General features: G+C 40.4%; 2 protein-coding genes and 1 long non-coding RNA gene across 3 annotated transcripts; 1 reads left to right on the top strand and 2 right to left on the bottom strand.

Moving 5' to 3' along the window:
- Positions 1-2,156: 2,156 nt before the first annotated feature.
- fbxw5 (F-box and WD repeat domain containing 5) lies at positions 2,157-11,202 on the bottom strand. Its single transcript, XM_026355131.1, has 10 exons — positions 11,098-11,202; positions 9,748-9,943; positions 9,489-9,646; positions 8,473-8,656; positions 7,815-7,963; positions 7,122-7,457; positions 6,842-7,025; positions 6,562-6,709; positions 5,353-5,565; positions 2,157-4,455 (listed from the first exon to the last, which is right to left on the bottom strand). Exons 2-10 carry the CDS (start codon positions 9,932-9,934, stop codon positions 4,170-4,172), a joined length of 1,845 nt encoding a protein of 614 aa, XP_026210916.1. The 5' UTR covers positions 9,935-9,943; positions 11,098-11,202; the 3' UTR covers positions 2,157-4,169.
- A 192-nt stretch (positions 11,203-11,394) lies between these two features.
- On the top strand, positions 11,395-12,368 carry LOC113159487. The gene is made up of 3 exons (XR_003298629.1): positions 11,395-11,538; positions 11,880-11,969; positions 12,054-12,368. It is a non-coding gene; the product is annotated as an uncharacterized LOC113159487 (long non-coding RNA).
- A 1,032-nt stretch (positions 12,369-13,400) lies between these two features.
- LOC113159577 (PR domain zinc finger protein 12) lies at positions 13,401-16,350 on the bottom strand. The gene is made up of 5 exons (XM_026356344.1): positions 16,134-16,350; positions 14,585-14,775; positions 14,282-14,437; positions 13,968-14,082; positions 13,401-13,852 (listed from the first exon to the last, which is right to left on the bottom strand). The coding sequence occupies exons 1-5, from the start codon at positions 16,348-16,350 to the stop codon at positions 13,401-13,403; spliced, it is 1,131 nt and encodes a 376-aa protein (XP_026212129.1).
- Between the last annotated feature and the right edge of the window lie 1,715 nt (positions 16,351-18,065).

Genomic DNA, 18,065 nt, shown 5'->3' with positions numbered 1-18,065 from the left:
TGCAGAACGTGTGTGCTGGAGTCGTTTAACAAAACATTATGATCAAAAGATATAAAGGGGATTCCCACTGACTTAACACAGAAAAGGTCAGTTTATTTATGCGCAGTGACTACTCAACCTGTGAGAACAGGTGTGGGCTAATGTCTGTGGGTCTGAGGGGGGTTTTGTCAAGCATGAGAAAATGTGTGTGCTCAGTTTGGAACCCATATATTTCTAACAAGTCTTATAATCGGGGGCTTAAAGGAGAAGAGTTTGAAGAGGTGGGCACTTACGCAAGGGAGGGTTTAACATGGACGACGCTATTGGTTGCATTATGGGAAGTGTAGGAACCAGACTCTGCACTCAAAGTGAAGATATCTCTGCCTCTGCTGGGTCAGTTTTGGCAGCTCTTCAGTAAATCCTCTTCATGCTTATCCCCCACTTTTACTGAAGTGCAATACTAAATTTTCTGATCAACATTTTAGGAAGTGTCAGGTACAAATGAAAACAAAAAACCTTTGGTGACTTAACAATTACTGCATAAATTTCCATGAACTTTAGCACACACATTATTCAAGATTCAAAAACACTTTGGGGATTTTTTCACTTTCTAGGTTGATATTTCTATTTGTGGTGTTTTTATTTATAACTAAATTCCTACAAAGCATCCTCATCAGCCTCAGTTATACTTTTGAGTTTAGGTCAAACTAGTAAATATCAGCATGCTAATGTGCTAAACCTGGAGGGTGAACATGGTGAACGCTCTAAAGCATTCAGAGCCTTGCACAGTCTTGGTTGGTCAAACTGGATTTAAAACTATTTTCTAACAAAGCAAATGTCCACTGCATTATAACCATTTTTAGGTGGAATATCTTCACTAAAATTAAACCACAACCCTTCTGGCTAAAACCACATAGTGACAGAAACTGCTGCAGTGACCGTGTTGCATTACTCGGAACAGTAGACTTGTAAATGTTAACCAAAACCAAGCTCTGAGGTAGCAGCAGATACCGATGTCATCATGACACTGGAACATTTCACGTGAGTTTCTGTTCACACGTTCACACAAGTTATTTTATTTCTGTCACGTGACCTGTGGTGTAGTGGGACACTTACGGTCACGAGGGACTGTGCAATCAAACAACAGCCAGAAAAGCATGAATTTTGACTCACTCTTTGTAACTCGAGGTGGACTTCGTAGGTTCGTGTGATGCTCCTCAGCAGTTGGAGTTGAATCAGTTTCATGGGGCCTCCATGAAACTGCGGTCACATGAGAAGATGGCTAAATAGACAGATAGATAAGGCAAATATTGTACAAGATGAACAATAAAATAAATGGTAAAAAGTAGTAAAAAGTAATAAAAGGTTTGAGGTTATAGTCATAAAAAAAAAACTCACCGAGATAGAGCAAAGTTTGCCAGTGACCTTTTGACACGAGTTCTGGATGTCTGCCCTTCAGTCTGAGCTGTTTAAGCTGTTAAAGCTGTTAGACGTTACGATTGGTTGACGAAGGAAAGGAGAGGCCTCCAACCCTTCCTACAGATAGACATGGTGGTGGCCATTTTGCTGATTCAGGTAAAGGGAACCTTGTTCAGATGCGGGGGGTCATGAAGAAAAAAAAAAAGTGGACTAAACTGAAATATCCGATTAGACTATTGCAACCCATATTCCTCATGTGAGTCATTGTGACACAACATTAATAGCATGGTAAACATTACACTTCATTTTTAGTCTGTTGCCATGTCAGGAATAATGTTTTGCTCATAACGCCCCTGTAAGTACAGAGCAGACAGCACAGATATAGAACGGGTCTTTAAAGTCCACCCTGTAGGTCACTGTAGAGACCTGGTGATTTTCTCCTATGTTTCTATTTAGCACAGTTTTGTTAACCTTTGACCCAAATTACACACTAATTGCATCTTTACTGTCATTCATTCTTTTTGAGATTACTATTAATCCCAACAGTATTTTCAAATACTGTTGTGTGGTGGTGTGTTGCTTTTTAATTTGAGTGAAATTTTGTCAACTTTATTATAAGTCAGTTTTGCCAACTGACTTATAATAAGCACAAAGCTTTGGTGCATGTTTATCTCTCTCTTCAGAACCTTTAATGAAAAACCCCATGAGAACCAAAGAGTTCTAGTAGAAAAGAAAAATATCGGACACTTATTCAGTCTTCTGACATTTAGGGGCATGCTTTTTATTTAGGGGGAGTAGAGCAGAGAATAGGAAACATGATGGAAAGGATGGAGCTACAGTAATAAATAACAGTTTGGGGACCAAGGAGAAAGTTCCTAACTTATCAAACACATTTCAAAATATGGAAAAAAGTGTTCAGACAGCAACATGAGTCAGAAAATAAGTGTTGAATTCATGGAGATTTTTTTAAAAACCAGTCCGTTAATGTTGGTAAAATAATAAGAAAACCCACAACAGTGTTTTTAATCAGTTACAGTAAAACCTCCTACATCAGTGACCGTCATGGAAATAAATATGTACGAGGTAAAGTACCTGAACTCTGACTCTGTTAAAATGCAACTGAAAAATAGTCACAAGCTTCATTTGTCATGTGTTACTTTTTGTTTTGTTATGTTTTGTTTACACCGGTCACTTGAATAATGCAGGTTAAGGGTCTTGTAGATGACAATGATGAAAGTCAAGGGGTAACCGATGTACACACAAACACCCTTAAACAGATCCGACAGGTTCACTCCACTTTTTCTGTCAGTGATGATACTGGACCCAGTCAGCATTTTATGTTTTTTGCAGTGTTGTTGTTTTTAATTCATTTTTATTATGGTACTAACGTATGGTACACTACACAGCTACTCTAAATAAAAGCACTGGGTGCCATTTGTATGACTTGGGGTTTCCATAATATCCAACCTACTGATGTTTTTCTTTTTTGTTATTGCTCACACAGAATAATCTGTTATTTCAAAAGAAGTACTGTACAACTTTAATAAAAAGGGCCAATTTAGGCAATGTTTTTTCCCCTCAAAGGTTAAATTAGTGAATTTAGTTTAAAGTGCCCATTTAACATAATTATTATTTCCTTCAATATTTATCCTTATTTAAGTTTGTAGTGTAACATCTCTTGTTCAGTAGGTCTAATGTATCAATGCGGGATATCAATGCACTAAAATGACCAATAAATAGCAGTAGATTCTGGAGGGCTCTATGTTGTGTGTATATCCAAATATTCCTTTCTGTATAAAGGGAATTTGTGCATTAAGGTAAAACAAATCTTCTGCCCATGTCATTTTAAGTAAAGAACAAAACTTTTTTGAGCACAAAAGTCCCAGATATCCATGTTTTTGAGAGTCGTCCTGCTGTGTCAGACAGATTTTAGACAGAAATAAAGGGTGATGGTTTGTTCTATTAGTGAATGTAGGTGTTTAAATACATTTCTAAATCATAGGCCCAATAACAATTACACACACAAATTATTTTTGTTTGCAGTCCTGCATCACGCCAATTGTTTCTCACAAGCTTCAGCACTGAATTACTCAGGTATTCTACATTTCACAAAACAGTGATGAATCATTTCCGGGGCACACAATTAGTGGGACAGGACGTCAATAAAAACCAAGGCAGACTGCAGGAAATGCAGGTTTATGACCTCTTCCCTTTTGGTTTTATGAAATGTGAAAACAGGATTTATACTGGGTTATACTAGTGACGTGATAAAAAAAAAAAAAAAAAAAAAGTAATGATTTTCAGTCACAGCACTTTGCCTTTGATGAGCAGGATGCCACAACCAGTATCATCTCTGCAGCACATTTACAGTCATTTACAGCTCAGGTCCAAGAGTCCTGTGTACGACCTCCCTAACCTAACATTACAGATAAAATCAGACAAAAACCATGAGTTAAGGAACAGGTTTGGACAGCCGTCTTGTGCATGTAGGTGTCAGCTCTACACTATCTATCTGTGATACCACAGAGTGGTGCTCATTTCAGCCCTTTGCTTGTGAAACAGCGCCCCCTTGTGTGTAACCCTGACTCTCGTCTACAGTCCCCTCCAGACGCAGAGCACTACTGTGGGTCACAACACCAACAACTCAAGCAAAATCACTGCCTGTAACCACACTATACATATACATGGAGTGCATATATATTCACACCACAGAGGAAACCGATCAAACTTTCCCCGTCCCACTCCCTCTCACTCTAAGGGTTTTTCCAACCTCATAGTTTTCCACAGACACTGCCGGCAGATGTAGAGTTTTTGTTGCGGCTCAGCCAGGATGGCAGGAGGTTGCGAGGCCTGGACGGCCGGGCTGGGGCCTGCGCTAGACGGACCATGCGCGGTGAACGCCACACTTTAATAGTAGAGTCATCACTAGCAGAGAGCAGCAGCTCCTGGTCAGCGGGGCTGAATGCCACCGAGTTCACCACGTCATCATGTGCCAGACGTGCTAGACAGATGTTGTAGTGTCGGTCCCAGATGTAACCATGCTTGTCCTCCGCTCCACTACAGGTAGAAGAGATAAATAAATAAAACCGTCATAACAAAATCATTTCATCATTGCTGTCAAAGTCAAGCTTCGGTCTGTCTTTACTAGAGCTACAAAAGATGATTTAATTATTAAATAACAAGCTGATTATTGTCTTGCTATATAAACAATGTGACAGCACAAGCTCCACAACCTAAAGTAATGTCTTTAAAAACTGCTTGTTTTGTCTGACTTACGTTTAAAACCGAAAGGTTGAAAGGTTTCCCCTTTACTTTAAAATATGAAAAAGAAAAAATAATAGTCACATTTGCAAACGTGGAATAAGATGACTGCATTTATGCTTTCATATTTTTTGTATACCTATGTGCTAATTGTTGAGTATCAGATCAGAGACCGACAACGACAAGCTTACACACTCAGTACATTCAGTTCAGAGGCTTCAGAGGTCCGAAGAACTCTCGCAACGAATAAAGCTAATATACAAGCCATGTTGTATTGTATTATTTTGAATTATTTCTATTTTTTGGGTTATGGTTTGGGCTTGAAATCTTGAGAAACGTATCATGTATCCTGTAATGTGTCATTATTGGCAGACATAAGAAGACAAAATTGTAGCTGATAAGACCAGACCGAAAGTATGCAAAACCTCTAAATGAAACTCAAAATTGAATATTGCACGTGCATCTCTTCACTCACAACATGTAAACGTAGGGGCTTTCACACTTAACATTATGTAAAACTATGAGACAATTCATACTGAAACGTTACAGCTCTGTTTACACTCGGTGCCGTTTCAGTATCACTTTCTTATTCATCACATCACCACTTAATTTCAAAATTAAGCAAACTGATGGTGTGAAAAAGCTGCGTCTGAGATAAAATAGTTCTGGAATAGTAGGAACTCCGTCACTCACCTGGCAACGAAGTCTCTGCTGACATCTAGGAAAATAAAGAAGCACTCGTCGTTAGGTGTGAAGGCTCGGTGAGCACGAAGACTCCTCCTTTCCTCCCTCAAATTCTTCAGATCGATGACATGCAGGTCTATCTCCTCAGCAATAGGAGGCGGTGACATCGGGTCAGAGATGACACATCCAGCTGGCCAAGCCCGGCTGTTCACATAAAGGTATCTGATCGATGAGGAAAGCAGCGTTATAAAAGAATTTCTAACTTATAAAGTTCATAAAGTACATGATGTAAAAACTCAACATAACCAGTGCCGAGTCAGTATCAACCTTTATTTATTTATAAGACCGTTTAAGTTCTGAATATATGATGAAACCATGGTATGATTCTACATTACATGCCCAAAAGAACACAGACAGATGTAAACTACGCCAGATTTGTCATAGCAGGTCATCATGACAAAGACAGCAGGGATTATTTTTGTTCTACAACAATCTCCACTCTTCTGGTAAAGCTCTCCACACCACTTTGGTATCTGGCTGCATAGATTTGCACAATCATCGTTCATCTCCCAAATGTGTTGATGAGGTTAAGGTCAATGTGCCGTACAGGTCATTCAAGTTTCTTGCACTGTCACATTGAAACAGAAAGTGCTGCTAAAGCTGCAAAATGTTTCAAAGTAATCTTACTGGGCTTTTCGAAGGAGCACTGTTTGATAACTTGTCCATAAATGGAGAAGATTTAGTTCTGTGGCTAAACTTCCAGAACTGGATTGACAGCTAAGTTAATTCCATCAACACCATGGAGGAACCCTCTACTCTCCAAACAAAACCCTGAGATTTGCTAAAGAGGACTGTTTACAACACTACTGAAAAATGTCTTATGGACTGATAAGAAATAACATTGTTTGGTAAAAGCATGCAGCATTGAATATGGTTCAAAACATTCAGCGCAATTATTCATCAATCATGAATAATATATTTATCAAGACCTTAACATAACAGAGATGTTGATCGCAAAAGATCTGTTCACACCAAACATCCTGAAAATATAGAGGAAGCACTTCTGTAGCAAGACAGGTCCAAATTCCCCTTCTGAACATTACATATGTCTGATCTAAAGCTACAGGAAACACTTATTTGAATGATCCTGCAGCCAATGGTTACATATTTTTTAATTAAGCTATTACAGCATGCTGAATTTAGTATCGATTAGCTTACCTATGGTCTGGAGAAAGGCCCATACCAATGATGTGTCCATGAATATCAATGACATGATCCAGAGAATCAAAAAACTCATCTGAACTTCGCTCTTCACCTAGGACAGGACCAGACGTTGTCATCTGGTCGGGCTTGATTAGTTTAATACCTGGGAAGGAAAGTTCGGTAAGAGGTGAAGTATCATGGCGTTGTGTCATATTACTTGTTTCTTATTTGTAGTTTCATACATTTGCTGCAGTATAGGTTTGGATTTGATGCCAGAGCTGTGAAACAATCATACCAATCTGGTGAGGGGAATAGGTAAGGCTGCCTGTGGTGAAGAGTAAGTAAGTCTTGTCTTCTCCCTCCTTGCTCTCAGAAGGCTCAATGAGGCTACAGTCAGGCGCTTTTGTGTGGGCTCTGCCCATCATCTGGGCCACTTGGGTCTCGATCTCCAGCTCTCTGGAGTCAACATTTTTACGACTCTAACATTGAAGAAGAAAAGCAGAAGAACGAGACAAAATGAAAAACAATATCACTTAAAAAAGATTAAAAAAGCCAGAGTGTCACACCTAACTCACCTGTATAACATGATCCAGACCAGAGATGGTGGGCTGCGGGATGCGGGCAGTGGGACGTCCATGATACCTTGCCTCCTTCTGATACTGGTCTTCCTCTTCTTCCTCTACCTCTTCTTCTTCCTCACTGCCAGAGGTTCCCAGGTCAAAGAGGAGCGGCTGGTGGTGGCGCTGTCCTTTTTGCCTTTGAGCCAGAGACTGGGCCTCGTAGTCAAGGAGCAAGTCCGGGTTGTCATGACGACGGCAGTGGGCCACCATGACGGTGCGGATGGTGCTGGCATTAATGTTCTGAATCTTGAAAAGGCGCTTTACGACGTTGACGTTCTCTGATTCAATATCCTATTGGATAAAAAGAAAAGCAATTATTTCTTAATTATCCAAATTCTTCATCACTTTCTGTACTGTACATAAGCACACATGTGAAATATAAATCTGCCGATGGCCCTTGATAATTCTGCTCCATTACAATTTGTTTTGCACATTTCTATTTATCTGAAGTTAATTAAGGTTTTTAATAAGTAGCTCAAGTAAGTAAACACACGTAAAGGATCTAAATACTTAACAAAACTATAAAGAAAGTTGCTCATCCCAGAAAACAAGCCAAAGATATTTTTCCGTAGGTTTTAAATCTGCACTTGATGAAGAAGATTTTTACTGACAAGCCTGATGAGCTTTGGCTACTGTACTGGGGCTCACCTGAAAGGCTTTATTAAGCCAGAGCACAGAGCAGGATGTCATGTTGCCTATCCAGTGCAGGTTTCCAGAGATCAGGTGGGTCTCATTCAGCCAGCAGCCAAACACATCGTATGGCTTATTCCTAACTCGTGACAAAAGTGAGTAATTTTCTGTGATGGCAAATAGAAACAGGGAAGAGAGAGTCAACAGCAGCTCTGTTAAAATATACGTTGCTATGAAACTGAGCTGTATCTTACTGTGATTGTTCTTCCTGTCAGTTGATTTTGAGGCTAATCTATAGCTGTTTGTAGTTGCAATAAACACACAACAATTCATGCACTTGTAATAAACAATTATGACTTTGTGATGCTGAATATAACATTGTATTTCAGCAGTGTTTTTTTTATTGATAATGTAGTGAATATACACATATAAAATTGTGAGCCCTCCTAACACATGTCTGGTATACACTGCATTCTTATTACAGAAATAAAATAATTAATGATCGTGACACACTTTAATTATAAGACCATTATCACTGTATTTTGTGTCAGACAGTAAGTGAGACACAACACTCACTCCCACATGCTGTTTTTCACATTTATTTGAAAAACAGAATAAAAGTCAAACCATGTCACCTTAATTTCTATCATTCATAATAGACACATTTTGATCCTACCAAGACTGATCACAGCGATTTCTCCAGAAGAGGAGTGATGTGGACCCAGGTAAACACCAGACACCAGCAGCAGACTGTCGTCTGCATTGAACTGGGAGAACTGGGTATAGCCCCAGTTGAACTGCCGCATACTGGAGGTGTGCACCAGTGAGATGGTACCATCTGGTCGTTCTGTGTCCCACAGCTGCACAGAAGGAGGGAGGTTTGAAATTATGTGAGTGAATGATAAGATGAATAACATCTGGTTACGCAATTAACACATGAGAAACGAAAATTATCTGCAAACTGCTGAACTGATCAAAAAGGTGGCAGGTGGCAGCGGACTCTCAAACTGCACTAATAGGGTTGTCTTGATGGTCTACTGATTAAAATGCATTTCATAGGAGATCTCATTTTAGTCGCAAGACTTTTGTTAAATTGTATTACCCCCTTGCTTCTAAATCCCTATTATTATTATCAACAAAGACTAAGTCTGCCACATTGTTCAAAGAAAACACAAAAACTCAAAACTAGGTCAACTACAAGAGCTTACTGCCCAAAGTAAGTAGTTCATATTAGGTGACAAGATAAAAAGGGCTAAAGTTAATTACAATATTATTATACAATATGACTGTTTTCTCTACTAAGACGTTTAAAAAGTACCTAGCACAGCAAACAATTACATAGAAAGTGCCAAAAATTTTGATTTTAAATAATTAAAGAGTTTTTTAATCACAGCAAGTAAAACACAACTGCTGCTGTATTGCATGAGTTGCACTGTGCTGAAAGGGCATGTTTTAAACTACAATTAGTCCACCTGTTGTTACTTGTTTTGTCCCTGAAGTATGTCCTTTAAACTGCTAAGTAAACTAATACTGAAAACAATCACTGGTCATGATGGCAGCGAGTAAAAAAAAAAAGAAAAAACTAGAATGAAAGTATAATAATAATACTAATTATTATTATTATTATTATTAGTAGTAGTAGTAGTAGTAGTAGTTGTAGTAGTAGTATATAATTAATACTTAAATGCTTGCCTTAACAGTACAGTCTTTGGAGCAGGATGAGAACCGGTGACCCCTGTGAGAGAAAGCAAGGTGGAGGACTTGGTCGCTGTGTTCTCTCAGTGTCTGAACCTCCACACAGGGGATACAGTCAAACAGACGCTTGAACTCCCTGTACCATGACACAGCCGCTGCACAAAAGTGGAATAGTAGTTACTGAAAGCTCCAACTGGTGTCAACATCTCTAGACTGTGTTTTTGTAATAAATAAATGGTAAATGGTCTGCACTTACCTGGGTGTCGGGGGACAGAGCGGGGGATGCGGTAGTAGCTGTAGAACAGCTCCCTCCACAGGAACTCATCTCTGGAGACAGCTAACCACTGCTTACAGGTCAGGCCAGCTCTCAGCACAGCATCATAAGGCAGACGAAGGAAGATCTCCAACACCAAGCTGTCCGGCAGAACTTGGCTACACTCCATCCTAACATCCTGTGTAACACACATACACACACATGCACACAGATACAGGCATAAAATAGTGAAAAACAGTTTGACTGTCTGACTAATAATTATTAATTATTATTATTAAAACATATAACAAATTAATATATTCTGTTTAGTGTGAGATATGACAAAGAACAACAGCAAACAATTCACATTTTATACTCTGAACTTTGAGGCATTTTTGCTTAAACACTAAGTGAAATCATTCATTAATTACCAAACCTGGGCAAATAACTGACTAATTATACCAGCTCTACATTAGATACTAAATATAAGATACAATGCTGCCTACAATGAATATATATTCTGTACAAGTATTAGAAATAAAGTAAAGACAGTCAATAAATATCCTGTATTTTTCTTTATGTGGCCCACCTCTAATTTGAGACTGTGAGCTGACTGTCCACTGTGTATGTTTCAGTACACAGTGAGCTCTTTGCTGTCAGTGCAAAAATACAGTAGAAATAATATAATCATTATAAAATTACTACTGTTTCCAGTACTCCATTGTAGACAATGAATTTACAAGCCATTTATTTTTTGCTCAGTCACAGAAAAGAAGCTTAATAATAAATCCTGTAGAATCACTGCTAGCGTGGTGTTTCCTCAAACAAAACACTCGTAGATATATAGGAATTGTACGTGAAGTGAACACTACAGAACATTATCCGTACATTTATCTAACTAACTAATACATTTAGTGTCCTTTTATCTAAGCTTTTGTCTGAAACAAATCGTCGTATGAAGATGACATGGAAATTTTTCTACTGAGCGTTTAACTTACAACAAGTTGGTGTTTCAACTTAAAGCAAGCAGTGAAGCCTTCTTCCTAAATTACAACACATTAACAAGCTAAGTATCTAATTGTAATAAGACGTTTAATATGTTTATTAATCCAAATCATCTAAAGGTTAAGTTTACTGCTATGCTAGCCAGAGATGCCTGACAAGCTAACGTTAAGCTAGCTGACTTGTTAACTAGCCAGCTAGCTGTTAGCTGACATTTGTTGTCAACTTTTCGCTGCGTTTTACTGCACTTAATCTATCCGACAAACCGCTTCATTAATAAATAAGTGTTTTCGTTGCATGCGTTAATCATCGTGGTTCAGTACAAAGTTGATGACATAAACTGTGACCCACCTGCTGGATCAGAGTATGTAGGAGAGAAAATCAAACGGCTAGCTAATGCTAAATGCTAGCCAGAGGAGAATGACAACAATCCTCGAGCAGCGGCGACTCAACAAGACTCGACTAATAGATGACAGAATCATTCTGGTCACACCAAGACCAACTTAATCTATTCAGCATGAACAGATACGCCAGAGTAAATCATGTCGAGATATTAATAAGAACATCATATTTTCTGATTCGATATTTAAGCTTAATTTTTTTTTTTATTTTACTTACCTTATTTTATTTTTTTTGGATGGACAACGAATGAATGAATGAATGGAAAAAACGCTGTGTCATGGTCTTGTGGCGTCAGAGCACACTCTTCACTACACTGGATGGAGAAGCTCTAAAAGACTGACACATAAAAAACAAAACTAAGAGAAACAATGCTGTGACTGATATTTTCTGGTAAGTAAACTTTATCATACAATTACTGTGCACATTTGTAGCAGACAGACAGTTTTGCAGCAAACTGGTTTTATATTAAAACCATTTATATTGAGCAATGGACTTTATTTTTGCATTCAGCGTCTTTTTCTTTTCACTGTGTTGAACAACAACATTTGATGGAGTAAAGTATTAAAACACAAAAGTGGATTGTAGGATAGTCTGTAAAAATAGTGCATGTGTAACCTGATAGGGATGGGATCCTGTTACCTGCCACAGTTTTATGTCAGCAGAAGAGTTGAGAGCAGTGTGCTCATACTACAAATAGATAAACAGAAATTCACATCATGCTGTTCATTTAGCACTGAGCCATGCAGCTAACTGGATGGTTTCTTGCTGTGGCTCCTCAAAGAAGGACAAGACAGCAGCAGGATGACTAGACCAGTATAAAGGTGCGACTCACTGTGTTAAATTATATCAAATAATGATCTGTGTAGGTCTGATGGGTCAACTGTTCTGTTTTCCTACCTGTGCAGATCAGAAAGTGTGGACAGTCTCTAGTGATGACACACCACCTCGTCAAAGTCCTCCCTAATTCCAACTTGCAGAATGGACAGAAGAGATGCCCAAACTCCTCCACCTGGTCACTTATGTTTCAAGTTAATTTATTTCCAGCATGTTGATTTGTGTTGCTCTGCAGTTGTTCTAATGACGACTTGTCTGAAAACTCCTCGGCGGAAGTTGGATAATGTCTGACAGCAAACAAGTGCAGCAGTGACACAAACGTGACTCACATCTGTACTAATCAGTCATATGATAAAACACAGCATGTTTAAAGCACAGCATATTAATCCAGTTAATTAAATAAACAGTTGTTTAGATCATCTGATTGTCAATTGTGCCCTCATTCCACTTCTCCTGAAGATGTTTGTCTTCTCTCTTTTTCTGGGTGTCTGGCGTCATCAGCTGGAAGAAAAAACAACTGCAGGAACGAGTCAGCTGAGTGAATTAAGATAAAATAATAATGCATATTAAGACAGTAAATTACATTATTTAAAAACAAGTAACTTCATGGGAGTGTCATTTTTTAATAGCTGCGTATTGAGCTGTTGGAATGAATTGAATACAGTAGTAGTAGAAAGAAATTATATTGAAACAAATGACCCTGCTACTAACTTTTTTTATTTCACCTTTGCAAGTTAGGATTATAAATCAGTAAACCAGAACAGGTGGTTGATTGAATCGACTTCAAGTCTCTGCGTCTCTTTTCACAAAAACTTGAACGGACAAAATTCATTATATTGGAACATATCATTTATTTAGAATAAAAGAAAGCACAAATGTATTTACATTCACATGTACAGTAGCAATACAACTTTACAATTACACAATTCTTCAAAGTCTGTACAAGATTAAAGTGACAATTTCAGTTTACAGTGTGAAGTGATGCAGGTGAAACGGTGAACACTGGCTTCTACTGACATCTCTGAGCTGATGAGGACATAATGTAAAATAACCATGATTCAAAATGTCAAAAATGTAGAAAAAAAAATCCTCTTGTCTCACAGTTGTTGTAGTGATATATGACACTTGTTCCGTTTTCCCAAATTATTTGTCAAATCCTTTAACAGAAGTGTTTTTCACGGGATTTTAAATTCCAAAAAACAAACATTTAAACATCATTCTGCTGGGATTTTAATCACATAGCCAGAAAAACAGCAATACAAATAAGGCAACACATTTAAATTCTTTGTGAGATGCTTTGTTCTCTCATGTATGTCCTCACTCAGGAGCTCTCTTTACTTCTCCAGTACAGCTCTAACCTAAAGTGCAATGTTGTTGTTCTTCCTGACTGCCCCCCCCCCCACCCTGTGTTTCTGTCATCATAGCACCATGGTGGGAATGTGGTGCACCAGGGGCATCTGGTGCTGATGAGGCATGGCAGTAATCTGAGGTGGAGGAGGGGACACTTGAGGGGGCACGTCGGCACCAGCCGTCACCGGCTTGTGCCGTGCGCTCTTCTGGTGCGCTCTCAGGCCCGCCAGCTGGGAGTAGGCGCTCTGACAGACGTGGCACTTGTAGGGCCGCTCGCCGGTGTGCAGGCGGACGTGGTTGCGGAGCGTGGACGACTGGCTGAAGCGGCGGTTGCAGAAGCGACACACGAAGGGCTTGTCCAGAGTGTGGATGCGCATGTGGGAGCGGAGGTTGCTGCGGGAGTTGAAGCCGCGGTGGCAGATAACGCAGCGCATGCGTCCAGCGGTGGTGGTGGTGGAGGAGGAGGAAGAGGAGGAGGACGGGGAGCACGACGAAGGGCCGTCACAGGAGTGGGACTCATCTGGGGGAGAGAAAAGGTGGAGGGATGTGAGTCAAAGCACTTTGTGTCAGGTAGTGTGTGTTTTTATTTTACCTTCTTTGTTTTGTCCCCAAAACTTTCCAAAAACGCTACTCACCATTTCTGCTTTTCTTCTGGTGCTCTTCCTCTGTGCCAGGGACTCCAGGGATTCCCAGGAATGTGTTGTGGGTGTTTCCATACCAGACGAGAAGCTCCTGGTCTGGTGGGATGGTCTGAGGGAGCAGGAAAAGATGAAGAGGGTCAGTTAATCCCACGACTTCATGTTGCTGCACAAACTATTTAAATTCTCGTTGTGGTCAACAGGCGGCGCCGTTTTAAAGGACATGTACTTTCTTGGCGGCCTCCAGTAAACTCGCAGAGGCATCCGAGGCCCACGTCAAGCTGCTGCTGGCAACATGGTTCAATTCTCACCTCCACAGCCTTGTAGAAGATGCTGCTGCCGATCTGCACCACCTCCAGGTTTTGCTCCTGTTCATTCCGTGCGCACTTGATGTAGGTCATCCAGCTGCGCTGATCCTCCTGACTGGCGTCGATGAAATAACGCACCGTGCCGTCTTCATTGAACACCTGAGCGCACACGAGAAGGAAAACAGTATTAAATCACAGGAATGCGTTAATATAACTATATCCTGTCCATCATATATCTGTCACACTCATCGCGCCTTACAGGCTTCTCCTGCAGCTGACTTCAGAAACGTTTGCGCATCAGCTTACCTCCCACATGAGGTTGTTATTCTTGAGCAGGTCCACGTGTTCGGGAGACAGGACTCTCCCAGTGAAAGGGCCCATCTCGGTTCCTGCTTTGATCCAGGTTTTTGAGAAGATGCCCAGACCTTCTCCAGGGATCGAGCTTTGCGCGATGATGACCTCACTGGGCAGCACCAGGCTGGACAGCTTCTGCACTTCTGCACACATAAAGTAGAAACGTGAGCTCGATGAATAGAAACTAAAAATAAAAATGATTCTGCTCCAGACTTAACTTTGTCTTGGAACTTATTTCTAAATAAAAAAGCTACATAAATTCTGCTGAAGCGGAGAATCTAACGTGTTGCGGAGCAAAGTGAGTCGGTGCCAAAACTTTGCATGAAACACGATTGTTGGAAAAGTCCTGAAAGAAGGAATTGACTGGATCTTATTTTAGTCACGAAATATTAAGCTACACAGTATCCTCCGTTTAATTCGATTATCTGGCTGAATTGAAAGTTTTTGTTGCGCACAGAAGCCTCCTTGGAAAGCATTTTCATCCGCACCAGAATGGGGAAAAAAAAATCTTCTTTAATGTGAAAATCAAAGATTTTTTTTATTTTAATTTGAAGCTCCAAAAAAAGCCCAGCCAAATAGGGGTTAAATGGTCCACTATTGCCCAGGGTCCAGCAATTTGTCATGCTTCAGATGTGATATTCATTAAAGTTTACTGGAAAAGAAACGGCTAATTCCAAATTCATTATCCTTTTAAGAACTTTGTAGCAATAAATTTGCGCTGAATGAAACGAGGACTTGTTTAAAAGACTCAGGAATTTCTGTAACAAAAAAATGGAAAGGCGATTAGATGGTTGACATGCAATGAATAGCATTAGATTTAGCCTTCACGGTGCATTATGCGAGGAACAGCAAATCTTTTAAGGAGAGAGAAAGAGAAAAGCTCTGGAGCCCCATAGCTGCCAAGAGAGGAAAAGAGACTGTCCGGAGATTGATGAATGCGGGATAAAAACCCGGGACACCTCAAAGAAAGGAAACCTTTCTCTCTCTCTTAAGTGGAAACTTTCCCAGGTCAAGCACAAAGTTAACCAAATGAATTTAATGCTCTGCGTCTTTCAATCAGCGGCAGTTACACGCCTAACAAGGCTCCAAACGCGAGGTCTCGGAGCTGTGGACGAGTTAATGCGTTAAATGGGTCGAAATAAAAAGCAGCGAAATGGGGGGAAAAAAACGCAGAAAGCAGCAGAGAAAGTTTGAATATAATGTTTGAGAAGCAGGGTTAAAGGTGTTTGAATTTCATGGGATCTTCTTGAAGTGTCCACACGAGCTGCCAAACTGGAGCAATTTTAATAATGGCTCTAGAATTTGTGCGATACAGATGTGTGAGAAGTGGCTCCATCCATAACACGCATTTTTATAGGAAATGTAAATTAAATAAGGATTTTTTTTTTTTTATAAATGCGCATTTAAAAAAATAAATAAATAAACGAAAAGCATCAATAGCAAAACAAAACATGCACAACAATATGATAAAACAGCTGAAATCAAATGAATCAACGCCTACCTCCAGCGAAGGACTGAGCCAGCACCTCGGCGGTGAAGGCGGTCTTGGGGCTGCCGCTCTGCCGCTCCTCCGTCAGGTGTTCGCCCAGCACGTTCCTCCACCTGCCGTACAGGAAACTGTGCAGGATGTCCGAGGTGATCACGTCCGACAGAGTGCGGCTCGGACACTTAAATCCAGACTTGAGCGCCAAAGCGTCGGCAGGTAGCACAGAGCCCATGTTGGTTATGAAAACAAATAATAACGGGAAAAGTCGAAGAGAGCCTCGAAATGATGGAAACAGCAGCTGCAAGTAGCGCGAAGGAAGAAAAAAAAAGAAGAAGCAGTGGACACTCGGAGCTGCTCCTCAGTCTGTCCCTCTGCTCCAGACTGTGCGTAAAGCTGCTCTGCCTGGCTGTGAGGGCCTCTTTATATAAGTGGCTGGTGTGACCCCTGTCTAATTACTTATTAATGGCACACCCCTCACCGTGTGGACCTGCCTGCTCTCCAAACCAGCAGAGACGCGCAGGAGAGAGAGAGAGAGAGAGAGAGAGAGAAAGAGAGAGAGGCCCAAACTTTCATTATTTGTTATTTTCTAATGTTACTAATTATTTGCACTGACTTGATTCACGCTCTGGTTCTGCGCGCAGCTGCAGACGCGCAAGAGCACTTTTAAATAACATGTGCTCCAGAGTGAAACCTACAAAAGTTCTATAATAACACATGGTGCTATTGTTTTCTGTGTGGACATGTGGTAGAAATCTGCATGATCCACAGGGCACAGCAGAAAATAACGCAACAGGGTGTAAATAAACAGACATTTGCTGTCAGTTTAACTGATAAGTGGAGTTTTCTGCGCGCAGATCTGGGTCAGTGAGTCTGGGAGTTGCTCGCCCATTTTCTTCTCAGGCATTTCGTATTCATGCGTTGGTAATATTAATTTTTTTTTTTTTTTTGTGAGGAGTTAGCGCGGGAATAACAAGAATGGAAACAAGCTCGACGTGGACTTTTTTTTTTTTTTTGCAGCATTGTTCGCATGCAAAAAATGCAAAGCTGTTTTGACGTGGTTCACTTTTTCAAGCCCTTGTTGAGGTAAGCGGTTTAATATTCATTGTTGTTCGGAGCCCCTTCGGTATTGTGGCAACGTTTAGATGAGTATTTACGGCCCTTTCTTCTCCATAGTCACAGTCCTCTGTGTTCTTTCCTCTCTTGCCTATTTTTCGGGCTTGATGGACTGGGGCTAAATGGGCAGTTTTCCTTCTTTTCCAGCAGAGAGGACATCTTTATTCCATCCCCGGCTCACAGGTTTCCTATTCAGCTCCCCTCCAAGTAATGTCAGGGCCCTGAAAAGTGCTGCAAATCAATCTTTCATGGTGTTTTGAGGGCAATTTGACATCCATGCACTCCTCCTTTCACTCCAACAACTACAAGGGGATTGTCCGAAAAAACTGGGCAAGTGGTCTCTCTCTCTCTCTCTCTCTCTCTCTCTCTCTCTCTCTGTCTGTCTCTCTGTCTCTCTCTCCTCCTTTTCTCTGGACGAATATGGACTTTGGCAATGTAATGGCAAAGAAGATGTGGCAACTAAATACAAAAGCTGAGATTTTTTTTTTTTTTTTTTGCAGAGATAGTGAAAAGGCAAGGTGAGTGACAGGGCACGAAAAAAGATTACTGTGAAACAGCTGCTTTTTATGAGCAGGGCCCCTCCTACGTTTGTCTCCTTTTCTCAGATGAAATTTCTCTGCTCTTTCAATGGGATTCTTTCTCATCTAGATTGATTTACATTTATAGCATTCATCGCACAAATCCGAGGTAAATGGCAGGGACAGGGGGGTGGGGCCGCTTCTTTATTAAAGAGGAATTAAATGAATTGAGTTGGGGTAACGCATGGATTTGATTTGCTTATTTATGCATTAACCTATGGCATTATTTGGAGCTGGTAAAGCCGCGGGCATGTCA

Source organism: Anabas testudineus, chromosome 12 (assembly GCF_900324465.2).
Source record: "Anabas testudineus chromosome 12, fAnaTes1.2, whole genome shotgun sequence".
Classification (NCBI taxonomy): domain Eukaryota; kingdom Metazoa; phylum Chordata; class Actinopteri; order Anabantiformes; family Anabantidae; genus Anabas; species Anabas testudineus.
This window is presented reverse-complemented; position numbering and strand designations above follow the sequence as displayed.